At 46.5% G+C, this 21782-nt stretch overlaps 1 protein-coding gene across 3 annotated transcripts in view; it reads right to left on the minus strand.

Moving 5' to 3' along the window:
- The window catches only part of DDB2 (damage specific DNA binding protein 2), a 620403-nt gene that overhangs the window by 570559 nt on the left and 28062 nt on the right, over positions 1-21782 (minus strand). For all 3 annotated transcript variants that reach the window (XM_069623161.1, XM_069623160.1, XM_069623162.1), the window contains exon 2: positions 1077-1248. In XM_069623161.1, the coding sequence (XP_069479262.1) occupies positions 1077-1236 (160 nt within the window). In that variant the 5' untranslated portion in view covers positions 1237-1248. The remainder of the gene's footprint in view (positions 1-1076; positions 1249-21782) is intronic.

The following is a 21782-nucleotide window of genomic DNA, read 5'->3' on the forward strand; positions in this document are numbered from 1 at the left end:
ATAATTATATGGAGCGTTTGCTGTGTTCTGCGTTTATTTGTTTTAGTCCGGTGTTTTTTTTATCCGTGCTTTAAAAATTCTGCACTTTGTGTTTAGTGTTTCCTCATTTGACCCTCAAAAACAACATTTCATGCAAATGTTCCTTTACACAGAAAAGGTTGTTTTGCTGCAAGTATGACTAGAATATTTCATTTATTTTAAGTTTCACTTCTGATTTGGCACTAATTTAGCAATCCCAATTGGCCAGCCATTGGCTTGCATTCTCTTAATTAACTTTAGAAAGGAAACCAACCAGTTTCACGCCTCAGGACACCTTTCCTATTGTAAAATAAAGGCAGCACAGAGATGAAAGCTGATTAACACCATGAAAAGCCGAGCAGCATCCCCCATCAGACTGGTCTACTGACTCTGGGAAGGAGAGGCACTCCTGGGGGATGCTGGGGCCCAGGTACCGCACGGACAAAGAACACGCAATCCCTGTTCTGGTCCATGTGGACATAACTCAGTGGGACAGGATCGATTTCACTGACACCTTCTAACTGCCTAGACAGCGTCCATATTTACAGTGAGCAACAAATGCCTGGGAGGGGTAGTGAGCACAGCGCCAGCCGGGGTTTCAAACAGATGAGTGAAAATAATACATTTATATGACAGATGATTAAGAGACCAGGCATCCTATAGTTTAGACTTTCATCTGCTAGACGCTTAGAATGTCCTTATTCTACGCCTATGTCCCTATTTGGCTAACAGAGAAGGCCTGGAAAACGCCTTAACCCCATCTCCCCAATGCTCCCATAAGGGTCTTAATCTGTCTCCCCTTTCACGCTTTAAGAGCTCCAGAACCATCCCTATATGTTTCCGAATAGGTTTGTGGTCTTCCATCAGAAACCCGAGGATGGGCTTGCAGCAGTCCGAAGAAAAGGACTGGCGCAAATGGCACATTTTTATGAAAGATAAGAACAAGGAGAGAAACAATTCAACATTCTCAGCCCTCCCGATTTCAACCTGCTCCACTTTGGCTGATCATAAGGCTGGCAATGTATATGGGGAAGAAAAAGGCTGGACGGTCACATTACCATTGCTGCCGGCCTTTCCAGGTGGGAACTTCTTCAATCGCAGTTTCTTGCTTGATGGCTCGAACGAACTGGAATCGTGCTGCCTCTTCCCAGGAGAAATAGATTCCAACTGTTGATCGGGCACTGCAAAAGGTTTCCTTTCGGCTTTCTTGGGGGCCATTGTGCCCACTGCCTATGGAGGAAGCATAGATGAACAATTTCAATTCTAGGGATGCAGACGCGACAAAACACTGCACAGTACCTTAACCTAACTACCGCCAGAGTTAGACTGTTTGGATTTCAAAGGATCCAAAAGCACAAGCGGTCAGCTCAAGACGCCTCTAGTCCCACTCTGTTGCCCATTCCTACTCAACTCCCAGGCGGTCTCCTTCTAGATTGCCCAGAGGCAGCCTTGCTTTCTTACTTCCAGCTCAACTCATGGCCATTCCCCTCTGGTTTTGCCCATTGTCAGACATCCAGGAACAGGAATGCAAAGGTCATGTTAAGAGACCAGATTCCAACTCTGATACAAGTTGAAGCAGACCAAGTTTGGCAGTCCCAGGATTGGGAAAGAGATTCCAACATTTAAGCATGTTCATTCAGATTCAAAATCAATGTATAATTGAGTAGATTTGAATTAACATGAAGTCTCCAGCATTAAGAACAAATAATCATGGAGCTTGGTATAAATGTTTTAAGTATAGGTGTAAAAACGTGAAGCAGGAGCCCCCTCTGGTGATCCTTATTGTGCCTGTTTAATTGTGGGGTATAGAAGAAATCCCACACTTTCTGCTTGCACTAAATATACGAATTTGTGGAGGCTGTGGAGTTGTGGCTTAGATCTAGGTCGTTTAAATATAAAGCCAAATTGAAAGTCATGAGCCTCGGAGTTATTGTTGAACCCTGGAGGCATTGGTATTGACCTTTGCATGTGTGTATGTTATCAGAAAATGTTGCATTTGTAATGGGGAAATCACATGGAGAATGAAACGTACTGCTACTACTCCGATAGGAGGCATCCTCTATTGGCAGGAATGTACGTGGCCCCAGCATAAAGTGCAGTATGTGGGTCATTTAAAACTCCCTCTGGTGGAAATATTGGTGTAGACCCAAAGTGCAGAATGGAAGTATTAGAAGATAGGCAAGTGCAAAAATGGCATGGTGGTCGTAACTGCTACAGCGGGAGCATGCCTGTGGAGAGACTATCCTGTCGGTGCACAAGCTGAACCAAATAGCCAACAAAATACTACTATTTTTGCCCCAAATTTTAAGCACGTACATTCAAACAAATGTATAAGTCAAAGCATACGTTACATAAACACACGAGTAAGTAAGCACCTCTACCTGCGTTTTGTGCAGAGCACTCCATCTGCCTCGAGAATACATACAGAAGATCTTCATTCATAAGTACATATATACACAATGTGTTCATAATAAATGGAAGAACGAAAAAAAGGAAATGCAATGTCAACTGGCTGTGTGTTTACTAAGGGCATCAAAAGCATCTCTCATTAAAAGGCAAGCCCAAAGTTATTTTTTGTCATAAAATACCTGTGATTCTGCCCAGGTCCCAACGGCCACCAAGTTAATAGATATAAAGAATAAACTACAGGTCAAGATTCATATTTATAACGTTTTGTAAATTGCTTTTCTTTTATAGAAGTGTAATGCTCGACTGGCAATGTGAGAATATAGGCTCGTGCAGGCCCAGTGAGCAGAATGGCAGTAAAGATCCCAGAGAGGAATGACAGTCTGAAAAGGTGGCCCAGTGCAGACCGAGCATGGCGAAATACAGTGTGGAACGTTGGGTAGGTACAGACCCAGTGCATAGCACAGCTGTATGAGTGGGTACTCTTGCATTATAGGAAGCGGTGGAGAAACTGACGAATCCAGGGAATTCGTCTCTTGTCTCCAAGGGGGAGCCACCCCCTTTGGGGACTAGGGAGGTGAGTCTGGTCTGTTTAACACCCCTTAGGGAACATGACAACCAGGAGCTCACTGGGGGAGATTCCCACTTAGAGGACAAGGCATCCCCAAGTAGAGTCCTTACCACACCTCCCTTTAACTCAGAGTACCAAACATTAGTTGGATATATGGGAGTTGAGCAGTACCCCAATGTTCAGGGCTCTTTAAAGGTGACTGGCTTGGTTTCTGACTAAGTTCTGTTAACGCCCATCTCTGAAGCACAGTACCAATGGTATCGGCTCGCTCATTCCGGGAAGGAGTTTAAAACACCTGGGACCTACGCAGAAGTGGAGAGAGGCAGCCTGAGGGCAAAACACATAAACCTTCGCTGGAGCCAGAAAAAAGGAGACGTCTCCCTTCCAGGAGATGTCTGGAAGCAAGGACCATGCAGAGAATGTGGTGGGCCGGAGCAACCCTGGAGTCCGCAGAATGCTGCCAATTCCAGGAAGGAAGAGAGCTTGAGGAATGATGAACCGCCGAACTGATGGAGAAGCGAGCACGAAGACGTCGAAGTTCCACAACAGAGAAGCAGACTTCCCCTGCAAGCACTGCTGCAGGTTAACAGGTACGTGGCAGATCGGAAGACATCATTTCAGAGACAAGATTTGCATACGTTTCCATTTTACCCAAAATAAGGCGAGATGGAAAGTCATACAGGAACTAACATTGAAAGTTCTTTTCCCACCTCCAAAAGGGACTTCAACTGGGCTGAGAGCAACCCGGAGCTCACTACACCACCATCACCAGAGGCACTCCCTCCTTCTGCCTAAGGCTGCCTGCAAAGGTTAGGGGACCTACAAGAAGCATCCCAGATTGGGAGACCATCAAGAGGCGCAGAGCAATACGACAGCCTAAGTCAGAGCTCGGGTACACCCACATAATCCGACAAGTAGTCAGTCTCCTAGGGGTCAGGGAGCATAGCAACCCGCTGACGGATACAAGAACACAGGAAAATTGATCCAGTGCATCAGGCGGCCGGATCGCCTACCCAGGCCTCCTGAGCGCCATCGGGCTAACACAGGATGGCATGCTTGATTGCGGAGGAGCGGCCTGGGCAGACCCAGGAGACAGACGACAAACTGCATCCCCGGGGAAGAGATCGGGGGAGGCGGCGAGCAGCCCCTTTTTTCTATCGGGCACCGTGGCCACGAAATTGGCGGTGCCGGGTACGGCGAGGGCCGCATACAGTCAATGGCCAAAGAGGGAGCACAGAACGGCCCTGGGGACCAGTATGCTGCCACGGCCTGTAGGAGTGAGGCGGCGGACTGTGGGGGGTCCCGCTATCGAAGTGAGATGCTGCAGGCCCCTAGGGGTCAATGAGCCTCTCCCCCTGACTGTAGAAACGCAGTGGAAAGGACTACCTGCCCTGTGTTGGTCCATGGTCTGGAAGGCGCATTGCTGAAACTTGCTCCCTGCTCCAGTGGATAGAATCGGGAGTAGGCTTAGCGGAAGAGCAGGAAGATGGAGAGAATGCAAGGGGGCCGGATAACCCCGAAAAGGACCGATAAGAAGGATAGCCATGGAGTCTGCCGCACAAGGGCCCGGAGTCTGGTGAGAGGGGGGTTCTGGACTGGCCCTGTTGTAGTCCTGAGAGAGAAGCTGGCGGGCGGAGAGTGGAGGCACCCACCAGGTGACCAGTCAGTGAAAGGGGCTGAAAGAGACCCCTCAATGGGATACCGTAAACACAGGGTGTCATCTTGAGGGAGAGGCCGCCCTGCCTCAGGAGAAGAGGGGGAGCCGGGTATCACATCCATTGAGCAAGGGGACCAACCAAACATATGAGGAAATAAAGGAGGCTGCGTCCACAAAAAAAATATAGACATACTTTTGCTGAGGCTCGCAAGGCATAGAGGGAGAGGTGCAGGAGGCCGCCATTATAGACTGGTGAAGTGTGGCAGGAGGCACACTCTGGGTCTTTACAGAGAACCTACTAGGAGTGACCTGGGTGGGAACGGCAGGAACTATTCACAAATATGGTGAAGGAGAAGCCATCAAAGGCAACACAGAGCAAAACGGAAATATGGCCATAGCAGCGGGCAGGACAAATGCAGCTCAGTGCGTATAGCAACCGCCTGTGGTGGGGAAGGGGAACCACGGTGGCGCAGGTCCTAAAAGCAGTGACGGACTCCAGAATACAAATGGAGGGCAAGATCTGACAAGTGGGGGTGGAGGAGGTGAGCCTGCTTCGGATAGATCCAAGAGCTGTTTTGGAGAGACTGGGAAAAGCTGAGGAGAGGATTAGCCATCTGGAGGATACGGTCAGATCATTACACACCCAAGTCCAAGTGCAAACGGAAATGGACAGGGAACTTCGGAAAGTGAGAGAAGAGATCAGAATTAGATCCCTTGAAAGGGCGAAGGTGTGCTGGTGGCACAGGGGGGCTTGTATATAGGAATGGAGTGACAAGACCAGGAAACATCTGGCCTGGCTAGCACAAAGGGAGGAAACCAGCAGAGTGGTGTATGAAATCGAACAAAGGCAGACGGACGAAGGGACGAGGGAGCCCAAGGAGATTGCCACTCAGCTCACTGGGGGGAGGTGGAAGGCGGGACTTTGTGATCACTTTGGAACTGACACGATTATCGGGAGAGCAGAGATACACCTTGGTGCGGGAACTGCAGCTAGAGAAGGTACATAAGGTGATGGTAAAATTAGGAAGGGGTAAAGGGGCAAGGCCAAATTAATTCCCTTTGAAACTGTGGCTAAAATTGAAGGAGGAAATCTCAGGGTCACAATGGGTGATGCTGCAACAGAACAAGGAAAAGGGGGCGCTCCCTCCGGATCTCTGAGATGCCACGATAGTAGTCAAACCTAAAGAGGGAAAGCCAAGAGAATGTTGCAGGTTATTTAGGCCAATAGCCATAATCAACAGAGATAAAAATCCTCGACAAGGCACTGCGATAGTGAAAGGAGATAGTGTGGATTTATTCCAAATAGAGTCAACTAGATGTCTTCACCTGGTCTTGGGGGGAGCGAGGAGGCTGCAAGCATCTGGTAGACATCTGAGCGTTATACGCAAAAAAATCCTTTGACTCCATTGAAAGAGTATACCTGATTGCAGTACTACAGAGGGTGGGCTTTGGAGAGGGCTTTATAGGATGGATCTAAGTGTTGTATAATGGAATAACGGCCCGGGTAAAGGTGAACAACACAATCTTGGAAATATTCACATTAGGACGGGATACCAGGCAGGGATGTCCGCTTTTGCCTTTGGCGTTTGCCCTGGCCCTTGAGCCGTTGGCAGAATGTATTAAAGGGGACCTGGGTCTGTCAAGGTTTGTATGGCCGGGGGGGGGAGGGAGAAACGCATATCACTGTATGCAGATGGTATTCTGCTATACGTGACCAACCCAGAGTTCTCGATACCGAGGATAATGACCACCCTAGAGGCCTTAGAATTCCGGCCTAAGAATTCATTGGGATAAGTCCATTCATTACACGGTGGACTGGGGGATGGAACCTGGGGGTGATACCTACTGCTAAAACAGAGGAGAATGAGTCTGGTGTTTGTCCAAAAAGATGAGACATCCTTTGCGGCACTGAACCTTCACCCGGCGGTTAAGCGATTTGAACAGAATGCCCGATAGTAGACGACCCTCCCGATCTTTTTGATGGGGAGAGTGGCAGTCTATAAGATGGTGACCCTTCCCAAACTATCGTACGTGGTGCAGCAGGCCCCGATGGGGATACAAGCAAAGGAATTTGACAGGATTAATAAAATACTGAGGGCAGTCCTGTGGGACAAGAAAACACCCAGAATTAAGCTGGAGACTTTCAGTGATACGCAATGGGTTGGGGGACTTGGTCTCCCGAACTTCAGGCTTTTAATGTTGGAAACACAACTGGCCATCATGAATGGATAGGAGTACGTACGGGGGGAAGGTTGGGGGGAATAGCTTGATAGACAAGGAATTGGATATAATGGGCAGGAACAGATGGGAGGAGGTCCTGTATGGGAAGCCCCCAAAAGGTGGAGGCCTACCACTCACAGCAGCAGTGGCCACGGTCTGGACACAAGCTCACAGGTACCTGGGATGGGGAGGGAACGTACGCTGGCAGCTAACATCAGAGGGAATAGGTGTGTCAAGGGGATCCAAAATCTGAAATGGGGGCAGGAGTGGAAGGTCAAAGGGATATAGAGGGCAAGTGATGTCATGGCAGCCGGGGAGTTTAGGTCCTTTCAGTTGAGGGAACAGTGCAGACTGCCCAGACACAATCACTATAGGTGCTTGCCGTTTAGGCATGCTTTAACACCCCATGTAAACAGAGGCACAGATATTCCACAGAATATGTGTAGAAGAGAGGTCGCCACTTGTCCCAAATGTAAGATCCACGAAGGGACCCTTCTCCACATGATGGAGTTATGCCAAAAGCTGCAGAGGTATTGGGAACTGGTACAACGAGAAGTGGAAGGGACCTGGGAGAGACCAATACACTGGGAATCCAAATGGATGCTACTAGGGATCTGGCAAGATGGGGGTATAGACAGAGATGATAGGGGCTTTATAAATATGGTATGCATAGTGGCTAAACAAGCAATCACAGACAAGTGGATGAGCTTGGAGACCCCAACAATCTGAGGGTGGAGAGCTGGTATGGAAACAATCAAATGCTGGGAGCAGGTGGTGTACAAACACAGGGGAAGTCCACAAACATATGAACAAACCTGGGGAAAACAGGGATGAAGTTGAAAGTGTACAAGATGGAAACAGTGGGGTAGGGATGGGGGGTGAAGGGTTGGAGGCCTCTGGCCAGGGTCACCTGTGTCAATGCTTTAACATTGAAGACTTTGCTGTGACCTCTAATGTACCCGTTGTGCAAAAGCATAATAAAAAGTTGTTTTATAAAGATAAAAAAGCTACAAGGATTGATATAGGTGATTCTCGAATGACCTCTGACCCCCTTATCCCCCATCATTGAAAGCTCTTTCCACCTCCATTAACAACTCTGGCGCCAGGCAGCACTGCTAAAAAAATACGGTGGAGACTGCCCCGCGACTGAGGCCGGTAGAGAGACTCCCAGAACCCCCCTGTTTTGCATATCAAAAAGTACATTTGGGTTTCACCCTAAGTTACTAGGCAAATCCAGACGTGGACCCCTTGCTCACTGTTCTTAGAGAGGCACAGCTCCACCTCGCTGATGGGGCCCAGTCAGGCCGAAACACGTCTTGGTTTGCTGTTGGTACTCTTGTTAAGAAGAAAATTGCCTAGCATTTCGGTGCTGGACTGCCCTTGGGCAGGACAAAGGCTGATATGTTGTGGATATTTCTCTTCTGTGAAACAGATAGAGAGCTAAAAAAATCAGGTTGAGACTCACCCGCAACTGAAGCTGGTAGAGAGACTCCAAGAACTCCACTGTTTTACTACATCCATACTAACCACTATTTGGGGGTACTGGTCTCAGGTCACGTGACCGGTTCCTGGAGATAAAAGCAGCAGACATCTTAAGGTGACTTTGCCCTGGCACATAATTTAGTCGCCACATATGGGCGACCAGCCCATGGATATCTTAAATTAAGGGTGTTGAAGTAAAGGGCAATCTCCCAACCTACTTCCCACAGCCCCTTGTCTAGGAGCATTTGCTTAGCTGCGTCCTGCTACTTGTCTGCAAGTACCCACTATTGCTTCTTCTTAGCCTTGCCCCCACCATGTAATTCTCAGGCTCTCTCTTTGTTTCCCGTCTACTCTGCTCTGCACTATCCTCCGCTCACAACCATTTCAACTCTCTTCCCATCCTTCCCTCTTATACGCCGGCCCACTACTCTACACTCTCCATTCACAAAACATATTCCAACCCCAGCTTTCATTACACTTTCTCTTCTCGCATATACTGCCAGAGCTGTCTATTTCTCAGCGCAGATGTGCTTCTGGATCTCACTTTTTCTGTTGCTCTTTGGAACGCAGTCTGTCTGTGATAAAACTTCCTTTACTTCCGACTTCTTCCTTCCTCATTCTCCTTCTCTTGACCTCATTACCCTTACCGAAACGTTGATCGTGCCCACTGACTCAGCAACCTTTGATGCTGTTCGTGAACCTGCCTAAACCTTCAGTCACTCTCCCTGCCTCACTTGCAGGGATGGTGTTGTAGGACCGTTTTCTTCTTCCAAACTTCCTATCCCTCCTACTGCCCTATATCCCGCTAATTCTCCCTCTTTTGAAAACAATCACTGCTCCCATGGCATACATAATCCCTCTCTTTCAGCTGTCTGGTAGATCAAATTTACGACCACATCTCCCAACTAATTGACTCTCTCCCTCCCAATCACCACCTCATTGTCATTGGTGACTTTAACCTGCCCTCTCTCGCTGCTGCTCAACACACTCACTTTAATTCTCCTTAACTACTCACTCTCTCCTGTCCACTTTCTGCCCACCCATCTAAATGGAAATTCCCTCGACATTATCATCATCTCCTTAACTCTCCGACTCTAATATCGCCATTGCTTCGTCTCCCAACAATCATTCCATCGTCTTTGCCTCAATCTCCACTTCTGCTTCGTCCCCACTCTCTCCATCGAATACTACTGCTACTAAACGCATGTTTCTCTCCTCCGAACTCCCTTACTACCTGTATAACCTACAACACTCTCTCCCCTCCTATGCTGAACTCACCTTTCCATCCACTAAAGAAGCCTTCACTAACTTTAACACTGCTCTCTATACTTCCTTCTCTTGTTACCCTCTTTGCACATTCATTCCTAAATCCTCCCCATCCACAGCCCTAGATTACACCTCTCATCTGCACCCTGTAAACAATGCAGAATAAGCTTTGCACTTCACATACGTCAAGGCATTCCTCAAATAGCCAACTCTAGTTCACTGCTCTTCAAAACTACACCTCGGCTCTTGACTCTGTCAAACGTGACTTCTATCTCCTTCCCATTTTGTCTCAATCCTCCCAACCCAGGCACCTGCAAAAATGTATCAACTCAATTCTCTCACCTCCTAAACCCTCCACTCTTTCTGCAAATTATTTATTTATTTATTTTGTATTAATCATTTAGATTTTTACAAAATCAAGAAGAATGAAGAAAAAAATGATGACATGTACATTACTGTGTAGATGTTGTTGGAAGATTAGTCAAAAGAAGTGAGGTGTTCACATAATGAAGGATTTTAAAAGTTGCCAGTAGCCACGAAGTTCTATCGCCTGCCATCATTTTGTCCCAGCAAGCATCTTGGTCCCTTAGTAGGTAGGAGAAAATGTGTTTTAGATAAGTAGCTCTTATATCTTGTGTGCTGATGCAAGAGAGAAGCAAATGGCGAATGGACTCCTTTACTGTAGGCTGGTTACAGAAGCGACACGCGTTTGTCTTTGACAAGCCTCTGATCGCCAGTATTTTGTTTGTTTGGAAAAGGTTCAGTCTTGCTCTCATTAGTGAGTCACGCACAAACCTAGATGAAAACTTTTTGATATAAGGCTGCAGTTCATTTAGTTTCCTGATGTTATGTGGAATATGATGTATCAGTTTGTTGTTTAATGCTGCTTCTTTGGTCCGTATCCAGTCAAGTTCTTTTAATTTCTTCTGGATTTTTGTAGGCTTTATGAACAAAGTCTCCTCGTCACTTTCAATTGAAAGTAACATGTCTAAATTTGATTTAGACCAGGCGTTAAACATCTTGTTGTTTGCCACTACTTTCTTTGAGTATCAGGTGGTAAATCGACAACTCTTTGGACATTCTGCACTTCCGAAATAGCATAAGAGTGTTCATTTTAACCGTTCTTCCCAAAGACATCAGGCTGAGTTCCTGTCTTATTGCCACGACTGAGGTTGAGTTTGGCAGGCCCAATACAGATCTCCAAAACAGCACTTCCAGTTTCGGCCAGAGTGTCACAGGTAGGTTGGGCATTGCGTCAGCGCCATAGGTCAATGTAGGCACCAACTTTTCTTTAAATAAAAATCCAAGACGAAAATCAAAGAGAAGCAGCCACATTTTTCTGTTGATTGCCTTCCCTTGTGCAACCAGCTTTTTAGTGGTTGATTTCAGGCGTTCTTGCATGGCCGTTTCGTGCCTGGAGCTGTCCAAAATCACCCCTAGGCATCTAAACTCATTCACTTTTGCCACAGTGACTGGCCAACTACAGGGCGACTTTCATTTTTCTTTATAGATGCTAAAATGGTCATACATTTTGTTTTCTTTTCATTTATATCTAGATTATTAGATGTATACTTCTGAAGGTTGGTCAATTGGCGCTGCAGGGCTATAGGAGTGTGATCAAAAAGGATTAGATCATCTGCGTATAGTAATCGATTTATATGGGTATTACCCATTTTTGGAGGAAAGCATCGAACTGTTAGACCTGATTCTTCAAGTTCCCTGATAAAAGCCAGAAAAAGAGCGGGGGCCAAAGGGCACCCCTGCTTAACTCCTCTAGTCTCCTTTGAGTAGGGACACAGCTCTACACACAGGGCTGTATGCTATCCCCTCCATGACCTGCGCCCAGACTCACGCGGAGCACCGTGATCCATACTACACGGCCAGGAGACCTGGGTACTGCCACCTCTGCCCCACAAACAGCGTTACAGCTGATGCCACTCACTACATCATGATCCCCTGAAGGGTCCTTTACATCTTCCCAGGAGCCTTAGCAGGCCCCCCCGGTGACTTGGCCCGCTTCCTGGACTTCATGGTCTGTGGCATGCATATCCCACCTGTGCTGTGTGAATATGGACATAGCAAGATAATTCACAACTAATACCTCCTGCCCATCACCCCCCCCTGGACCCCAGCTCAAGGGAGACACAATCCTCTGGCCCGGAAGAAGGCATCAAATCCTATTAGCCGAAACGTCCCAGGGTTCAGCTTTATTTCTGCTGGCCCCCACTCCATCTCTGGGCATCTTTTGTTCCCGACGTAGACCAAGGGTTGGTCACCTATAGTCAACAGACTAATGTATTAAATGCACAGGTCTTGCCCTGGTCTTGCATGGACAAGCACTTGTTTTGTTTATCCTGTGCATACACTAGTAAATGATGCTGAATAGACTTGCTTTTACCTCACTGCAGTCTACCTTTATGTTGCACTTTACCAAAATATTGTTTATGGAAAAATGTTTTTTCTGCTCTTTCTCACGCTTATGCTTTTCAGTCCACAACATATGTGTTATGACAAAGTATAACCAAATGTGAACAAATTGTATTATTGCAGATTGTTTACTGTATAATACATTCGAGATACATGTTTTAAATACTATCTGACGGATCTCATGAATACCGGGAGGCCCTACCTTTAATGTAGTTGGCCTGGTAGTAGGAGCTTAATGTAATAAATTTACACTACGTAAAGCTTCTTGTGTTAGTATTGTGCTTACATGTATGAATGTTTCTACCTGTAGCCCTTATCCCATAGGGTCCTTTAGACGCTGCCACAAATAAGGCCGAACAGTGACCTCTGTAAACACCACAAGTACCTCCTTTTTAATGATGACATACAGAATTAGAAGTATGGTCAAACTATTGTTTGGCGGCTACCCCCATATGTGATACATTGTATAACTCCTCTAGCCGTCGGTATTTCAGATGAAAGCAGCCCTTGCTGGTTTAACCTTACTCTCATGCAGGTTCCTGTATAAAGTGCTTTGATTGGCTCCAGGAGTGGTTGCGGGCAATTCCAGGCCTCGAAGATCTAATTGATCAAAGGCCTGGGTTAGGTCGATGAAGATGATGAAAAGCCTTGGACCCCCCTCCAGGACCCTGCTCTTTAATGCACTTATCAAAATGTTGGCAGATGTTCCCAGATCTTTCTTGAAACCGGTTTGTAAATAGTCTTTGCATGGAGCAGTTTTGGCCCATTCATTAAATTCTCGGAGCAATAATGACTCGAACACCTCCCCGATACAGTAGAGTAAGGCGATCATTCTATAGTTCTTTGGGTCAGCCTCATTTCCTTTTTGTAGACGGCACCACTGTGGCAGATTTCCATGAGGCTGGGATCGACTTTAAAGTTGCGCATCTACGAAAGATTTTACTCAAAAACGTCACCCAGTTTAACGGGAAAGCCTTCAAGTCTAGATTGGTTATTCCGTCCGGGCCCAGCGTTGAGTTTTTTAATTTCCTAATCTGGGCCGTTATTTCTTCAATATCATCAAGACAGACCCAGTTTATGGATTCAAGACCGGTGCTCTCTCGGCGCGGACTAGATGTCTTCTGGAATAAAGTCTGAAAGAAGTTGACCCATGTTGTTTCTCCGATGTTTGAAATGAAAGCTGGCTCTGTAATTGAAGAAGATGATTTTAATAGTGACCAAAACTCTCCACTGTTATTTGAGGTTATCGCTTTTAATATGTTCTCCGTGTCCTGCTGATATAAAGTCAAGCGATGATTTTTGAGCCAAGCTTTGTATAGGCGACATCCTTCGTTGGCAGCCGCAATTGCAGAGGGTATCCCCATCGATTTAGCTCGCCGTTTAAGTTTTCTCATCTCCTTTCTTTTTGTAACCAGAGTTTTCTCATACATGTGGCTTTTTAAACTCTGGGTGCGCTTTTTATGGACTTGATGTTTGTAAGTCATCAGGGGAGGCAGATAATCGATCTGTTTATCTGTTTTGATGTGGGCCTGCACTTGATATTTAGACATAAGGTCTCTTATTGCCGTGGCAGACAGTTTCAATCTTGAGCGATGATCGTTAACGCTCAACTGGAGGTTGAGGTTGGCAACTGGAGTCGATTTTGTTGGCCAGGTTGTTGAGAGAAGGTTGTGGTCACTTGTGGACGTGCCTATTACTTCAACTGATGTCATCACTGGGAGCAACGTCGAGGACACAAAGATGTAGTCTATTGTGGCTCTTGCGGTGTCCCGCTCCCATGTAGGCAAACGATCGGTGTCTGGGAACACTGTGTCTAGATTATGCAAGTCACGTGATTTCATCAACTTGGTGCATACAAATCCTCTTTGAGCTGCTGGTCTTAAAATGCAGTGTAGGTTTTGAGAATTAGATTGAGTCTGGCACGTTGCATTAATATCACCACATATCAAAAGATAGGGGGATAGATGGACAGCAAAAGCTTTGTCAATTGCTGCTTCCAGCATTTCAAGATAAGAGGAGTCGCTGATGACCGCAGGATTCCAGTAGGTATTAACTATGATGAAAACTGAAGACTTTCCTTTTCCTTCCTTGGAGTCTGAGAGGGTCCATCTGGCTTTGACCATAAGAAGAGATGGGTTGATGATGAGCGTTGCTTCCAGTGTAAAGCCACTTGCATGTCGGCATGCTGTCAAAATGCCCAATCAGGGTCGCCCCAGCAACCCCTTTTTGCTGGCGATAAGGACATTTCGTAGCCCTCTAACGACTGGGCTTGTGTGAGCCAGGTCTCCTGTAAACACAAGATGTCATAATCCGATAGCTTTATGTTCCCTTGTGTCGACAGATGAGAATGGCCCCTGGTGTTCCATGAGCACAACCGAACGTAGGACCTTGATGTTTTGTCCAAACTGATGGACCGAAGGCTGGGGCTCATGGTCCTTGTGTTGCTATCTTTTTGTCTCCCTCATTAGGGCTTTAGGTAGTCAGGACCATATTCTCTGAGCAGACAAGGTCTTGGTCGTTGGCTCAGCAGCTGACTTATCTTCTGGCACCGACTTCAAGATCGTTCTCGTTATCATAGAGTCACTGCTTACATGGTTCTGCTTCCTAACTTCTCCAATGGCAGGCCTGGCTAATGCCAACTGTCTTGTGTCGTTTTCTACTGTGTCTCTTGATTGGGCTTGTGGTGGCCTCTGCTTATTCACAACCTCTGTGCTCCGTTGTCTCTCTGCAGCACAATGATCTTTCAGGACAGAATTTCGGGTTTCTTGAGAGGTCGTTCCGTCCTGTCGATGGGCACTGTGATCCCAATGAGGCAGCCCTTTGCCAGACACGTTAAGTTGTGTCCTCTTGCTCTTGAGACTATACCCTCTTGATCTAGAAGATTTGGTGATGATATATCCCATTTTCAACAAAGCCTTTGTTTCTTGTTTTAAGAGGGAGTGGACTGATTCTGAGGCAATGTAGAGGTGAGCTATGGACTTGCGATGTCCCTGGCTGGAGTCTACAATAAGTAGGTCCTCTGTTTTAATGCGCCTCAAATTTGGGATAAAGTCAAATAATTTCAACACAGATCTTCGATTTAGGATGACATCGTCATCTTTCCCTGGGATCTGCTCCAGCTTGAGGATCCACTTTATCTTCTCTTGCTTCTTTTCCACCCTGTTGTACTGATCGGTTCTGGATACATAATGCACTTTTTCATGTTGTTTCAGAGGAACTGAATGTTGGGTTGAAGGTTTGTGGCGAGGACGAAGTCTCAGGATGTCAGTGCTAGAACTGACTTTCTTTAAAGTGCTTCCCTGTTTTTGCTTAGCTTCCGTTGTGTTGTCGTAATCACAGCTTTTGCTTTTCAGCAACTGGTTATCTTTGTCTAGGTGCACCACGGTTAAGGATGGATCACTCCACCTTACTTTATTAGACAGTTTTTTGCATCGCTCCAGCAATGTCAGGAACCCACAAACTTCCTGCTCCACCCCAGTCTCGTTGCTTATGTAACGAAGCCGAGGTAGCGTGGGCCCAGGTAATACGAGTGAAATTGTGGGTCTCACGTCACATGTCATGTCCTCGGTCAAATGTTGGCTCAAGTTCATCATAACCTTGTCTTCGAGGAATTCTTCTGCTGACCTTGCTGAAGTGGCAGGCTGTATAGTTTCAGTAATGGCCACAGTTGTCTCTACTGTCGCCTCTTGGTTTAGGACTTTATCGCCCACAAGAACCCGCCTTGAGTCCTGCTTCTTAGATGAAGTTACCGGTCCCTTGGATGAAGGGATTTTTCTAAAGACTGGTTCTAGGGACTTTTCATTGTCCAACACAGAGTTAGACACTGATTTTTTATTTGGTTTCTCTCTTAGAAGTTTGGATCCCAACTTCTGCTTGTTGTGGCATTTGGCAAATTGTGCCGACTGAGAGGCCTCTGGATTGATTGTCGTTAATTCTGGTGCCAGTGGGCCCGTTGGTTTAAGGAAACAAGATCCAAGTGTGGTGTTCGCTATACCCCACCCTCTTGGGTAGTCCATGGTCAGATCAATAGTGGCTTCTGTTTGTGTACTGGTGGACTTACTCACCTCCGCAAGGTTTGTCAAGTTTGCCGGAGGTGCCGAAGAAAGTTGATTGTCTAGCATGGTCGATTGTAAATTAGGGTTCGTTTTCCCCCTCGCCATAACGTATGCTTCAAGAAAGATCAATTTACTATTCATCATTGCTTCTATTGTCGTGTGATCTTTGAGATTGTCACTGACAGCTTCATATAGCTTCATAAAAGGCGCAAATACTATTGTGACCGCCGACATTATAGAAAGAATATCTACTTTCTTGAAAGGGGTTTCCATTGACGTCAGGTTTGAAGAAGTAAAGGTTCTTCCTTTCTGAGGCGTATACAACAACAAAGGTTAGTGGGCGCTGGTGGTTTTTTATTCGCGTAGAGTCCAGAGAATTTCTACGGTTAACTGCCGATGTTGATAGGCTAGTTGGTGGATTAACCGGAAAAATGGGCTGGAAGATCTCATTCGCTTGTCCTCTATTTCTTAACTTGTTTGGGATAGCTATCGGAGAAAAGTCACTGATAGCCGTCACAGAATTTCCAGAACCACTCCTAGCCGAGACTATTTGTGGTGTAAGACTCGTGTGTTTAGGGAAGTGGTTTTCCTCAGATGTAGGTGCTTCTTCACTGGAAGGTGTCAAGTCAGTAGCAGTAGCCTCTGCTCCTGAGGTGAAGGACTCCCCATCAACTGACTTCTGTAAGTTTGTTTTTCTTTGATATGTTTCTTTTTCTTTAAGGAGTGAAGTAGAACGCGTGATTGCTCCCCCCACCATGATGTCTCCCTCTGGCCTACAAGCGAGTCGTTCTTTTGACCCAGACTCCTCGGTCTGGTCGTTAACAAATGTTTTTTCAGAGGCCTCTGGGAGTAGTCTTGGTAGAGGGAGCGTAGGTGACTGCTCGATTCTGCGCCACTTGGTAAGGGGAAAACATTCCTTTAAGGCCTGGAGGATTTCTGCCTCAGAAAGTTCTTCTCTGTATACATTGAGGGTTTTTAGTCGGGATTGGAAATAGTTTTTAGGCTATTTCCCTCATCTAGGCGCTTCTGATCTCTTTTTATATTTGACTTAGTAAAAGCCCTTCTCTCTCCGTCTGAGTTTTTTTTGATAAGCTTCCTTGAATGCGTTTCTTTTTGCCCAGCAGTTTCAAGGCACCACACTTTCTCCTTGTAATTTGCTCAGTTTGTATGGTAATCTGGTTCCTTTTTCTCTTTGTGCCTTTCAATGTTAATTTGGCTGGAGCTGGTGTACAATCTGCCAGCTGAGACCTCTCCGGGCTTTCTTGGGTTAAAATTTTGCCTGTGCCTTCATTGGATGAATGGACCAGGGCTTTCACAGTGACAGCGAAGCCCGGCCGCACTTCAAAGTTGTTGATGGGCGGGGCCTGCACCGCCCGTTGCTCCCCAGCCTGAAGTTCCACACTCTTGGAGATCACGATGGAAGCACCCACCGCTTTGTCGAGGACGTCTCTCCCTCTCCATGCCTCCCCAGGAGCCGGTGCGCTTCCTCCCCTCACACGGCTCCCGACTCGAGGGAGTGACGATGCCGCCAGACATCCCGCGGCCCGCGCCGCCCGCCTTATGTTCCTGTTGATTGCCGGCAGGGGGGATCCTGCGAGGTCAGTGGTGCAAGGGCACTCATGGGGGGCGTGCGTTGATGACGTGGGGTTGCAGTTACAATGTTGGAGGTCTCCAAATCCGGAATCGGATGTGAGACCTCTGGAAATCCTGATTCAATAATTAAAGTTATTAACTGTTTTGGAGCTGCGCAATCTTCGGGGGTGGGTAAATGTACAGTGATTGCGGCATTAGGTGGAAACAAATCTCCTTTTGGATTAGACGGTTTCCGCTCACCTTTTTTGGAGATGGCTGTCTTGAGGTCCATGGGCAGCAGGCCCTCCCCCACCAGGCGGGGACGCAAACTCCTCAGACGGCGGCTGTCGTCTTCGTCGAGCGAGGAGCATTCAGGTGTCGCCCTGTCAGGCCTGCCTGGCAGGACTGCAGGACTGCTCCCACTCCGCGTTCGTCAGTCGGTGTAAGTAGTTTCTCCTCCCACTATAGACACCGTGGACAGACTACAGACTTTCTGAAAAAGGTATTGCCTTCTACTTGGCTTCCAAAATGTCTACTATTCACAGTACCCTCAATACTTACCTTCTTTCCCATCCTCCTGTTTGCCTTTCTCCACCACTCCTACCTTCCTTTCCTATTGCTATGTCCTTTGCACCCACGAACCCTGATGGAATTCTTGCCTTACACCTCATGGCTAACCCTTCCTGTGCCCCGCTGACACACTGTCCCCCTGTACATTGTGAAGCACATAGCTGACAGTGTTGCTCCACATCCTACTTCTCTCTTCAAATCCTCTCTGGAGAATGCTACTTTACCCTCATCCTATAACTGTCTTCCTTTTCCGTACGAAACCTGGTCTTGATAGAAACTGTGTTGCCAACTTTCCACCGGTCTCTTTTCTACGACACTATTCCAAAATCCTATCCAATACTCTCTTCAATCTGGCTTCCGGCCTTTGCATTCTACGAAGACAGCTCTTCTAAATATCAGCAACTTAATCTCTTCCACACATCATGTGAGCTGTTGATCCATTCTTATTCTTCTCAACCTCTCTACTGCCTACGATACCATTGACCATTCGGACCTTCTCTCTGCATTATCACTTCTTCACATTAGAGCTAAGGTCCTTGCTACGTTTGCTTCATGCCTTGCACCTAGACACTTTCAGGTGTCATGGAACAGCCTTACCCCCACCCCAACCTCTCTTACGATTGGAGTTCACCAAGGGTCAGTCCAAGGTCCACTTCTGTTCACAGTCTATACTTCAGGTCCTGGCATCTGGATCTCCTCTTATGGCTTCTAATATCAACTCTTTACTGACGACACTCGGATCTTCTCCTTTCCCGACGAGCTGTTGTCAAAAATGTCTGTTCCTCCTACATCAAATATTGGATGGCGTCTCACGAGTTCATGCTCAACTCCAATAAGAGTGAAGTTTTCTACTTCCAGGCCAAACATACTATCTCATCCTCTCCACCTCTTCTCTTCCAACTACCACCTTACTCTGCTTCCTCTCATAACCTTAGTGTCATCTTAGTTCCATCTCCCAACATTTGTTCTCTTCATCTCCAAAGCTGCCCCTGCAGCCAGACTCAACCGCCTCAATTTCGGAAAGATCTGTCATCTTCTTCCTTTCAATACTGCTAAACAGCTCATTTCCTCCTTAATCCTTTCTAGATCCGACTACTGTACCAGTCTACAACTATGCCTTTTCAGCACACTTTTCAAACTTTCTCGCTTTACCCTCTACCTCCTCTGACCGTCGCCAAATTGACAGGCTTGCTATAAAACAAAGAGCTAAGTATTAACTTCATCTCATCATCTTCAAAACTATCCATGGAGTTCCCCACCCTACCTATCTGGTCATCTCACTCCTTACTCTCCTCCTCGCTTGTTACAATCATCCACAGCTCACCTCCTTGCCATTACTTGAGCCCCCTGCGCTTCCTCTCGTTTCCACTGTCTCCCTCTCCTCGCTCTGCTACTGGAATGCTCTTCCACTCCCTCTCCATACTACTCCAACTCTACCTTTATTAAATCAACCTCAAAGCCCTCCTCCCGTCTGACGAACCGGCTTCCTAACACTGTACATTGCTACATCATCCTGCTTACCTCTCTCCTTACCATGACGGACAACTCTACAGCACTTTTCTATCATCCCTCCATCTTTGATTTAGCACTTGGTCCACCATCCCGTTCCTATGTTCTTTTGTCCTGTCCTCGTCTCTGGTTTATGTTTCCACCTTCCCCTGCAACATCTGGTCTTCAAATCACATCGTCTCACCCCATTGTCAAGCACCCATGTCCTCCACTCTGTTATCAATGTTAAAGTTTGTAAGCATTATGTGCCAAAAGAGCATTGCTTTCTGCAATGTTTATACATAAATAACATTTCATTCCGCCATGCCTGTAATTCACTTTGAAGCACATTGTATTTACAATGTGAAGTTAACTTGTCCTTATAATACCATGTGTCAAGAAAATTTATTAATTTAAGAAATATCACTCTCTTGCTAACGGTGAAATACAACAGTAAATTAACAAATGCTCTGTGAATTCTGGTCCAGATAGATTTGTATTGCTTGAGGGGAATTCGAAACTGCCAGAGAGTTAACCTTTCTGAAACTGTTGTCCGGAATTCACATTAATAAAACATGATGCCCAGGTGTCCAGAGCAAAGGGAAAACAGAGCTAAGGGTTGCTACTATATCCTTCTCCGTTTCATTCAGTGTTGCCTGTCAGCCCGTTTGCCACTAAAATGCCTTGCATGCAGCACACAAACAACCTTCAAGTCTACTGCCACCACTCCACTAAAACAACTATTTGAATACATCTGTGAGTACCCCATCTTCCTAATTACTCTATGGTCTCTCCATACTGTGCTACTCACCTATAATGCATTCACTCCTGCTCCTCCTACTCACCTCTACCTACGCTTTCTCCCATCAAGCTACAACTTACTCCTTGCCTATCCCTATTATAAAACTCATAACTCCATCTCTCTTCCACCTCCTTCCAACAAAGCGGACAAGCTAACCAAACCTCCTCTAACACCTATCCACCTTGCCTCTCTTCTGCAGAGACTCAACCTCTATACTCTTCCTTATCTCATCAACTGAACATTGCACTATGGAAGCTCAGTCTGTATGCAACAAAATATACTTTATCACAGACTACTTTCACTCCAGCTCTCCTCCCCTCAACATTCTTACCATCACTGAAACCTGGATTTCTCCATCTGCCACTGCCACTCTGACAGCCCTACTCGACTCCAACCTATCCTTCATTCACTCTCCTCGGCTGTCAGAGGTGGAGGCGTCGGACACCTACTCTTCCCACCTAACAAATCTCCAATGCCATGTGCTTTCCTACCTCTTTTGAATTCACCATCTCTACTATTGCTCTGCCAAACTTGGTTCACATCATCTCCATCTATCGCCCTTCTGGTCCCACTGGACCATTCATTGATAATCTTGGCCAACTCCTTGATTTTCTTTCCACTAAACATCACCTCATTCTCGTGGGTTACTTTAACCTTCCCACTCCAACCACTTATGAGAAATCTGAACATCAGTCTTTTCTTAGTGACCACACAGGGGGTACCTCTTTGGATCACTTATTCATCTACACCTCTCTCTCAGTCACTAAACTACTGTCTCACTATCCATATTTGATCACTCAATTGCTTCCTCCACCATCTCCTGTCCACCCTCTGACCTTTCCTCACCACTTACTTCACCTATTACTAAAAGTAAATTTAAACCTTCTGTCATTCCCCCTTTCTCTTCGACCTACAGTACTCACTCTCCTCCTTCACACCAAATGCCTCTTCCAACAACACTGCCTTCTCCAGCTTCCAATCACTACTATATGACTCGTACTCCTCTCACTTCCGACTGCTTACTTTCACCCCTAAGTTCATTGCATCCTTACCCATGGACAGGACACCCTCATTCACACGCACTCTACGCACACACATGCATCGGCTGCTGCGCAAATGGAGGCATTCTACTCTCATGAGGACCTGCAGCTCTAACTCTTTTGCCCTGAACTCTATCAAATCCACTCTTGATAGAGCAAAAAGGGAATTCTACCTAACCCTCATTGACTCTCACTTCACCCATCTTCG

The sequence above is a fragment of the Ambystoma mexicanum genome, chromosome 11 (genome assembly GCF_040938575.1).
Source record: "Ambystoma mexicanum isolate Mex_15411 chromosome 11, UKY_AmexF1_1, whole genome shotgun sequence".
NCBI classification, from domain to species: Eukaryota; Metazoa; Chordata; class Amphibia; order Caudata; family Ambystomatidae; genus Ambystoma; species Ambystoma mexicanum.